This window comes from Salvelinus fontinalis, chromosome 21 (assembly GCF_029448725.1).
Source record: "Salvelinus fontinalis isolate EN_2023a chromosome 21, ASM2944872v1, whole genome shotgun sequence".
Classification (NCBI taxonomy): Eukaryota; Metazoa; Chordata; class Actinopteri; order Salmoniformes; family Salmonidae; genus Salvelinus; species Salvelinus fontinalis.
Window position 1 is genome coordinate 5406318 of NC_074685.1, and position 10331 is coordinate 5416648.

A 10331-nucleotide genomic window follows, 5' to 3' on the forward strand; every position below is an offset into this window, starting at 1 on the left:
GCCCCTCTGCCGCGCACAGAGCCCCTCTGCCGCGCACAGAGCCCCTCTGCCGCGCACAGAGCCCCTCTGCCGCGCACAGAGCCCCTCTGCCGCACAGAGCCTGTCTTTTTACTGTTGTTTTTATTTATTTTTACTTACCTATTGCTCACCAAACACCTATTTTTGGCACTATTGGTTAGAGCCTGTAAGTAAACATTTCACTGTGAGGTCTACTACACCTGTTGTATTCGGCGCACGTGACAAATAAACTTTGATTTGAAAGACCAACTTCTGGTAGGAGACCATATAGATCATTAACAAGGACTCACTAACAATCTCTCAGGAACAAGTCCACATGCTAGTGAGTAACCAGCTAAACTTTAGATTTAAATTCTAGCCAAAAACGGATCTATTTTCTTGCTAACTAGGTAGAACAGTTGAACTGTTCTGTATACGGCGATTCACCCTCCTGTCCGTCTCCAACTGTTAACAACACAGCCTGTTCACTTTGTTTACATGTTGAAATCAAGTGGCCTACCTGGATAAGACGATGCTTATTACTCAAAATGATAAGCCAAATCCTGATATAAAACCTGTATTTTTATGCTCACTCAATATGTATTAAAAAAACAAACACAAAACTAGACAGGTAGCATATAAGAGTCTGTGGCAAGATTTTTGCGACTACGCGGTACCGCAATGGCCTACCTGAATAAAAAAACCTGAGCACACATTTCCCTCGATCGTGTTCATTAATCCTCTCGTTTTAGTAGGGTCTGCTGTGTTCATTAATCCTCTCGTTTTAGTAGGGTCTGCTGTGCTCATTAATCCTCTCGTTTTAGTAGGGTCTGCTGTGTTCAACATGTTCATTAATCCTCTCGTTTTAGTAGGGTCTGCTGTGCTCATTAATCCTCTCGTTTTAGTAGGGTCTGCTGTGTTCATTAATCCTCTCGTTTTAGTAGGGTCTGCTGTGTTCAACATGTTCATTAATCCTCTCGTTTTAGTAGGGTCTGCTGTGCTCATTAATCCTCTCGTTTTAGTAGGGTCTGCTGTGCTCATTAATCCTCTCGTTTTAGTAGGGTCTGCTGTGTTCATTAATCCTCTCGTTTTAGTAGGGTCTGCTGTGTTCAACATGTTCATTAATCCTCTCGTTTTAGTAGGGTCTGCTGTGTTCATTAATCCTCTCGTTTTAGTAGGGTCTGCTGTGTTCAACATGTTCATTAATCCTCTCGTTTTAGTAGGGTCTGCTGTGTTCATTAATCCTCTCGTTTTAGTAGGGTCTGCTGTGTTCAACATGTTCATTAATCCTCTCGTTTTAGTAGGGTCTGCTGTGTTCATTAATCCTCTCGTTTTAGTAGGGTCTGCTGTGCTCATTAAATCAGGGTCGATATGACCGAATCTGTTGTAGCAAACCTCAAATAGCTCGTTGAATCTGCTCGTTGTTCGAGAACAAGTTATCTTCTGTCTTCTGTTGTTGTTGTGAGCGGCAGAGGAAGGGGCTTGGCGTCTGTGGAGTGGGAAGGTGCACAGTGCACACGGCACAGAAGGAGATGAGACCAAAGACACAGAACGCTCTTAAAAAATGTTAAAAATGTTAATAAAAACCTTGATTCTTGCGATATATACTTAAGCAATAAGGTACGAGGGGTTGTGGTATATGGCCAATATACCACGGCTAAGGGAGATTCTTAGTGCCTGGATACAGCCCTTAGCCGTGGTATATTGGCCATATACCACGGCTAAGGGAGATTCTTAGTGCCTGGATACAGCCCTTAGCCGTGGTATATTGGCCATATACCACGGCTAAGGGAGATTCTTAGTGCCTGGATACAGCCCTTAGCCGTGGTATATTGGCCATATACCACGGCTAAGGGAGATTCTTAGTGCCTGGATACAGCCCTTAGCCGTGGTATATTGGCCATATACCACGGCTAAGGGAGATTCTTAGTGCCTGGATACAGCCCTTAGCCGTGGTATATTGGCCATATACCACGGCTAAGGGAGATTCTTAGTGCCTGGATACAGCCCTTAGCCGTGGTATATTGGCCATATACCACGGCTAAGGGAGATTCTTAGTGCCTGGATACAGCCCTTAGCTGTGGTATATTGGCCATATACCACGGCTAAGGGAGATTCTTAGTGCCTGGATACAGCCCTTAGCCGTGGTATATTGGCCATATACCACGGCTAAGGGAGATTCTTAGTGCCTGGATACAGCCCTTAGCCGTGGTATATTGGCCAATATACCACGGCTAAGGGAGATTCTTAGTGCCTGGATACAGCCCTTAGCCGTGGTATATTGGCCATATACCACGGCTAAGGGAGATTCTTAGTGCCTGGATACAGCCCTTAGCCGTGGTATATTGGCCATATACCACGGCTAAGGGAGATTCTTAGTGCCTGGATACAGCCCTTAGCCGTGGTATATTGGCCATATACCACGGCTAAGGGAGATTCTTAGTGCCTGGATACAGCCCTTAGCCGTGGTATATTGGCCATATACCACAAACCCCAGAGGAGCCTTATTGCTATTATAAACTGGTTACCAACGTGATTAGAGCAGTAAAAATAGAATGTTTTGTCATAGTCGTGGTATACGGTCTGATATACCACGGCTGTCAGCCAATCAGCATTCAGGGCTCGAACCATGCGGTTTATAAAAGGCATTTGGAACGTTGCGCTAAAACAGACATTTGAAATATATCGATATAAAATCGCCGATCCCTACTTTCCATTTTTCTAACTGTTAACGACGATGACATAGTGCTGGAGTCGACTCCAAAGTAATGTATTCCTCGACCCCCTTGCATGGCGACTCCCAATTTCGGAGTGTCAACATTCGATCCTGCAAGGAATCGACTCCTAAGAATCAGTATTTTTGAAAACGGAGGAGACTGATTAGTTGCCATACAGCCGAGCAACACAAACACTGGCATCCTTCATAGCGACCTAGCGAGAGATGGAAAGAGACGGGAGGGACACAATACAGGCAGGTCGGCCAACATGCAGACAGTCAGAATCCTGACCTAGGCCTATCTATCGGCAACCAAAAAGCTGTATCTCTCAATTTCTTGACTTGGCTTGCAATGTCTCACAACTTCTGTAAAGCTGGTCCTATCATGAATGAATAGATATTGATGATATTGATGAGTGAGATGTTGCTTAAGTTTAGTTTGTTTTGCATCTTTTACTTTCGGTTTTGTACCCCAGCAGCTGATTATACAATATTTTTCCACAGCGGTTTAGATGGTACAATGATTCTCTACACTACACTTGCTTGTTAAGCCACAAACTGAAAATAGGCGAACTATTCACATTTTTGTAATGGCGGAATGAATTCTACATAGTGCATCTTTAAAACCTCTTGAAGCTAGGGGGCAGAATTTTTAGGTTTGGAAAAATAACGTTCCCATTGTAAGCTGCCTATTTCTCAGGTCCAGATGCTAGAATATGCATATAATTGACAGGGTAGAATAGAAAACACTCTAAAGTTTCCAAAACTGTCAAAATATTGTCTGTGAGTATAACAGAACTGATTTTGCAGGCGAAAACCTGAGAAAATCCAACCCGGAAGTGACTTCTATTTTGAAAAATCCCTGTTCCATTGCCTGCCTATCCTCCATTTAAAGGGATATCAACCAGATTCCTTTTCCTGTGGCTTCCTCAGGGTGTGAACAGTCTTTAGACATAGTTTCAAGCTTTTATTTTGAAAAATTTGCGAGATTTATCAAAACGCGTCGGTGGATACACGGATGTCCCTCCATTAGTTGATGCGCTCGCCACTGTTTGCTCGATATTTTCTTTCTCTCCAGTATTGAATAGTTTACAGTCCGGTTCAAATATTATCGTTTATTGATGTTAAAAACAACCTGAGGATTGATTATTAAAAACTTTTGACATGTTTCTAAGAACTTTACGGATACTCTTTGGAATTTTCGTCAAGCCTCGATGACCTGTCTAAGGCTGTGGAATACTGAACATAACGCGCCAAACAAATGGAGGTTTTTGAATATAAAAATTATCTTTAACGAACATTTATTGTGTAACTGGGAGTCTCGTGAGTGCAAACATCCGAAGATCATCAACGGTAAGCGATTCATTTTATTGCTTTTCTGGCTTTCGTGACCAATCTACACTGCTGCTAGGTGTTCTTAATGTTTTGCATAGTGATCGATAAACTCACACAAACGCTTGGATTGCTTTCGCTGTAAAGCATATTTTCAAAATCTGACACGACAGGTGGATTAACAACAAGCTAAGCTGTGTTTTGCTATATTGCACTTGTGATTTCATGAATATAAATATTTTTTGAAGAAAATAATAAATTTGGCGCTCTGCAATTTAGCAGTTGTTGATGAAATAGATCCCGCTAAAGGGATCCGTGCGTCAATAAGTTTTTAAAGTTTAAAAAGGTTCACATCACATATTTAATGTAATAGGTCTAGTTAGTGTTTTTACCGTCATGCGTTTCCTACTTGTGGGCTAGGACTTGAGGTAAATAAATATATTATTTTTTCTTAATTGAAGCACTACCTCACTGCTTTAGCAAATGGACACAGTTACATGGGTTCACATGTAAACGATGCTAAACATGGCGGGCTTAAGGGGCCGTAAACGATGCTAATAAACATGGCGGGCTTAAGGGGTCGTAAACGATGCTAATAAACATGGCGGGCTTAAGGGGCCGTAAACGATGCTAATAAACATGGCAGGCTTAAGGGGCCGTAAACGATGCTAATAAATATGGCGGGCTTAAGGGGCCGTAAACGATGCTAATAAATATGGCGGGCTTAAGGGGCCGTAAACGATGCTAATAAATATGGCGGGCTTAAGGGGCCGTAAACGATGCTAATAAATATGGCGGGCTTAAGGGGCCGTAAACGATGCTAAATATGGCGGGCTTAAGGGAAGTTAAGACAAAAGAGCAACAATAAAATAGACAATATATACAGGGGGATACCGGTATCGAGTCAATGTGCGGGGGTACAGGTTAGCCGAGGTAGTATGTACATGTAGGTAGGGGTGAAGTGACTATGGATAGGTAATAGATAATAAACAGCGTGTAGCAGCAGTGGGGGGGGGGGGGGGGGGGGGTCAATGCTACTAGTCCGGTGGCCATTTGATTAATTGTTCAGCAGTCTTATGGCTTGGGGGTAGAAGCTGTTAAGGAGCCTTTTGGTCCTAGACTTGGTGCTCCGTTACCGCTTGCTGTGAGGTAGCAGAGAGAACAGTCTATGACTAGGGTGGCTGGAGTCAGTCAATTTTTAGGGTCTTCCTCTGACACCGCCTGGTATAGATGTCCTGGATGGCAGGAAGCTTGGCCCCATGATGTACTGGGCATTACACACTACCCTCTGTAGCGCCTTGCGGTCAGAGGCCAATCAGTTGCCACACCAGGCGGTGATGCAACCAGTCAGGATGCTCTCGATGGTGCATCTGTAGAACGTTTTGAGGATCTGGGGACCCATGCCAAATCTTTTGTCTCCTGAAGGGGAAAAGGTTTTGTCGTGCCCTCTTCACGACTGTCTTGGTGTGTTTGGACCATTCTAGTTTGTCGGTGATGTGGACGCCAAGGAACTTGAAGCTCTCAGCCTGCTCCAATACAGCCACGTCGATGAGAATGGGGGAGTGCTTGGCCCTCCTTTTCCTGTAGTCCACGATCATCTCCTTTGTCTTGATCATGTTGAGGGAGAGGTTGTTGTCCTGGAACCACACTGTCAGGTCTCTGAGTTCCTCCCTATAGGCTGTCTCATCGTTGTCGGTAACCAGGCCTCAGTCGTGCTTGGCCACGCAGTCATGGGTGAACAGCGAGTACAGGAGGGGACTAAGCGCACACCCCTGAGGGGGCCCCCCATGTTGAGGATCAGCGTGGCAGATGTGTTGTTGTCTACCTGGTCAGAGTTTCCAAATGGAGGGTGAGGGAGAGCTTTGTTCCAAGTCTCTGTGTGTGGCGTAAAGGTGGTCTAGACGTTTTTTCCACTCTTGTTGCACATGTAACAGTTTCCCTGCGTTAAAGTCCCCGGCCACTAGGAGCACCGCCTCTCGAGGAGCATAACCTTGTTTGCTTATGGCGGAATACAGCTCGTTGAGTGCGGTCTTAGTGACAGCATCGGTTTATGGTGGTAAATAGACAGCTACAAAAAAAATATATAGATGAGAACTCTTGGTAAATAGTGTGGTCTACAGTTTATCATGAGATACTCTACCTCCGGCGAGCAAAACCTTGAGACTTCCTTAATATTTGATTTCGCACACCAGCTGTTGTTGACAGATAGCCACAGACCTCCAGCCCTTGTCTTACCGGAGGCAGCTGTTCTATCTTGCCGATGAACGGAAAACCCAGCCAGCTGTATGTTATCCATGTCGTCGTTCAGCCACGACTCGGTGAAAAATAAGATATTACAGTTTTTTACGACCCGTTGGTAGGATAGTCTTGAACGGAGCTCAAATGTACCAACTTTTAAAGCATGTTTCCTCCAACTACAGTGTATGCTACACCATTTTGAAGCCGTCTTTACTTTTATACAAAGCAAATCACTTAAAGGGATTTTATTTTTATTTTTATGTCAACTTCATATTCATTATCTCCAGCAGCACTCCATCATTAGCTTATGTAAAAATAGAGCATTTCTATATTAGAAAAGATAGATGTGTTTTCAATTACTCTATTTGTATACATACCCTGTGATTACATAGAATGATTAGTTTATACTGTAGCCTGCATGTTTTAGTGTTTTATGTTGTCGCGTCTTGTATGTACCATTCATCACCAGACATGAAGTTCCCTCCCAGGGAAATAAAAGCTATTTGGAATGGCAGAGGGGTTTGGAACACTTTGCTATTGGTCTATTAAACCACATGATGACATCACCTGGGAAAGACAAAAGTCCCGCCCATGCAAACCTGTTGATTAGAAGGTCCTGTCTAGATAGTTGCTGATTGTAAAAAAACAACAACAGCAGGAATAACACTGATAAATAAAATAAAAATCACACCCGACAGGCACTGGGCCTTTTAAAAACTTACAGAAAGCAAATCATTTATCCAAAACTAAATATAAGTGTTAATACTAGTTGGCAGGGGTCTTCAACATTGTGTTTTGATGCATTTGATGTAAGCAGCAAATCCATTAGCTACACATGTATACATTACAAATGGTCAGCCTCCCCATCCATTACCTATAGTACCATACCAAACATACCACCTCTCTCCTGTCCAGACTCCTGGGTGCATCCCAAATGACACCCTATTCCCTATATAGTGCACTACTTTTGACTAGATCCCTATGGCACCCTATTCCCTATATAGTGCACTACTTTTGATTAGATCCCTATGGCACCCTATTCCCCTATATAGTGCACTACTTTTGACTAGATCCCAATGGAACCCTATTCCCTATATAGTGCACTACTTTTGATTAGATCCCTATGGCACCCTATTCCCTATATAGTGCACCACTTTTATAGTGCACCGGCTTTGAGTAAAGAATTTACAAATCAGCAACTTCGATGTACCTTTGAATAACAGCCACTGCCTATCTACATCTGCCTAGACTCAAAACTAGTAGTTAGTATTTCATTTTACAAGGGTTCATGTAATGTGCACATGAGCAGCTAAAACACATTGATTGTTTTTTCCCCTGTAGGCAAATCTGAGTAAGTGTGTGGCTGAACTCTGAGTAGAGAGGTTTGTGCCTGAGACAGAAACGGGGCTGACCGAAAAGGTGGCTCCATCTCCTAGAGTTGAATTGGCTAACTCGCCATCAAATGGGGGAACGGTGCTTTCTCACGGTAATGAAAATGACAGAGGTAACGGATTTCCTTAGCCCCAAGAGCAGGTACTAGATCGCTATCAAACTAGCTAGCTAGATACCAAGCCACTAAGTAAAGTAACCATCTAGTTACTGTAGATAGTGCCGCATCAGAACCACAAGGAAGCGCTGAAAAACACCGGTTTAGACAACAACAAAAAACAAGTAGCATTAGTTACCAGTATCTTTGGTAGTATCTTACAAATAGTTAGCTAACAACTGTTACTAGTTACGTTTTAGTTAACCAACTTTACAGTGCCCACTTCACCTTAGCTAGGTAGCTAGTCAGCTGACGTTAGCTAGTAAGCTAATCGATGTTAAGCTAGCCATGTAGCTCACGGTGGCTAGTTAGTTATATGCGAGGTTAGGAGTTCTAAAATCAGTATATTGGCATAGATAACTAGTTAGATAGCAAGCTGCTACCATTTGACAACTTTGAGTAGGCTACCGTTAGCGTGCTACCTTGTCTTGAGCGACATACCTAGCCGACTAAACTCAACGATTTACGGTGGAGTTGAGCGGCGACTAACGTTAGTTTGGACAGACTGGAGTTGTTCAACAACTACTGATTTCAGCACCCAAACAATAGGCCAAAATTACGCATAACAATGTCGTGTGTAATTGCAGGCTATTCTTTGGGTGCTGAAATCTATCGTTTTTTATTTAAAAAAAACTTCATTTGATGTGACTCAGAGCTCATCTCTGCCCACACTAACGTTAGTTACGGATCAACTCATCGTGGAGATGAGTTAAATTGGCTACAGTACTAACTTAGCTAGCTACCTAAATTGATAGGCAATACTTACACATAGATGATGGACATGAAATGCATAAACCAGAGTACGAGAAAAAGAATGAATCCAAAGACAGAGAGCCCTTGCATAGCAAGATCCACAAGGTCCATGGTTGCGCCTTGTTGTAGCTACACCACGGGTGTACCACGGGTGTAAATACCCACGCAGACTGGTGAGCGAATCACCGAGGTAGAGAATCTGCTCCAAAACGTCGCATAAGGTACGAACTGGGCGGGGTACAGCACTTCCGCCCATGACGACGGTAGTCTTCTAACTCAAAAAAAGACTTCGAGTTCCTGACCAGAGAACCACGTCTCTCTCGTCTACTACAGATCATATTGCGCTATAATACAATACAACTTGTGTGAGAAAGCATGTCGATGCATTCCTTCTTTAGAATGATATACTATTGCAATATCAGCACCAGTTATAAATATCATTTGTAGGCCTATATTAGAGAAAGGAGTTCCTTAGAGAAGAACTAACTTAAGTTACAGAAGCTTTTGAAGATTAATTTTGCAGAACAGAAAAAAAGCTTTTCGTGTTTGCATAGTCAAGTTTCATGTTATCTTTATGAACAGATAATTTAATTCAAGTCCTTATCAAACTACCTTGTATTACAAGGCTGTATCACAACCGGTCGGGGTAGGCCTTCATTGTAAATACGAATTTGTTCTTATCTGACTTGCCTAGTTAAATAAATGTACGTTATACCAACATGCGGTATGGATTAATTTTGATAGATTATTACCTGTCTGTTATTTGGTATTGTTGAAATATTTTGTACTGTTGAATTTTATGTCTTAACTTGCTTTGTTTATGTGTGGACAGTTTGTGTGTTAATTCATTCATGAATGTTTCACGTGTCACAAAAAAAGTTTTCAATTGGCTGTTTTTGGGGAAATAATTTGTAATGATTTATTCATGACCTATTGTGTACTGAATGGGTATACTTGGTAAGAGCACAATCACATCTCCTTTATATAACTGTGCATCACACCCAATCCTTTCTATATGAACGAACGATCCACTCCACTCTTGTTCCCATGGATATGCGTCATTATGGCGTCATTGGACTGGACTTTCTCCTCTGGTTGTTTCCACCGATATTTAATATGCCAACATCTCTTACCTGCTGAGTATTGCCTCACTCTCACTGACAATGTACATCTCGGGAGTCATACAACATGTACGAGGAAGCATGTGTGTCTTTGGAAATTCTCAATGGGTGCACATTCCCAAGTACATGTCATGCATTCCATGTATTTTAACCTTTATTTAACTAGGCAAGTCAGTTAAGAACATTTTATTTTTTACAATGACGGCCTACCCCGTCCAAACCCAGACGACGCTGGGCCAATTGTGCACCTCCCTATGGGACTCCCAGTCACGGCCGGTTGTGATACAGTCTGGAATCGAACCAGGGCCTGCAGTGACACCTCTAGCACTGAGATGCGGTGCCTTAGACCGCTGCGCCACTCGGGAGCACAAAATACATAACCTTCATCCATACAGCATGTTGGTTTGTTTACTAAAATAAACTTTACCTTTCTGGTGCTCTTAAACCTCTGTGGATATCTGACGCAATAATACTGATTACTGCAGTAACACTCAGACTTTGTCCTGTAAAATAATCTCACCCTTCTCCATAAAATCATTCTAAATGTATTAAGGCTCATTCAACAGTGTCTGACTGTTTTACAGCATATTGTTTAAACCACTCAAAAAGTGTGAATGACCTATGACCT

At 42.6% G+C, this 10331-nt stretch overlaps 1 protein-coding gene across 1 annotated transcript in view; it reads right to left on the reverse strand.

The window, feature by feature from the left end:
• Window positions 1-8879, reverse strand: part of LOC129818074 (ceramide glucosyltransferase-like) — a 47738-nt gene extending 38859 nt beyond the window's left edge. Inside the window, exon 1 of the mRNA XM_055873626.1 lies at window positions 8596-8879. Within this exon, the coding sequence (XP_055729601.1) occupies window positions 8596-8693 (98 nt within the window). The 5' untranslated portion in view covers window positions 8694-8879. The remainder of the gene's footprint in view (window positions 1-8595) is intronic.
• Between the last annotated feature and the right edge of the window lie 1452 nt (window positions 8880-10331).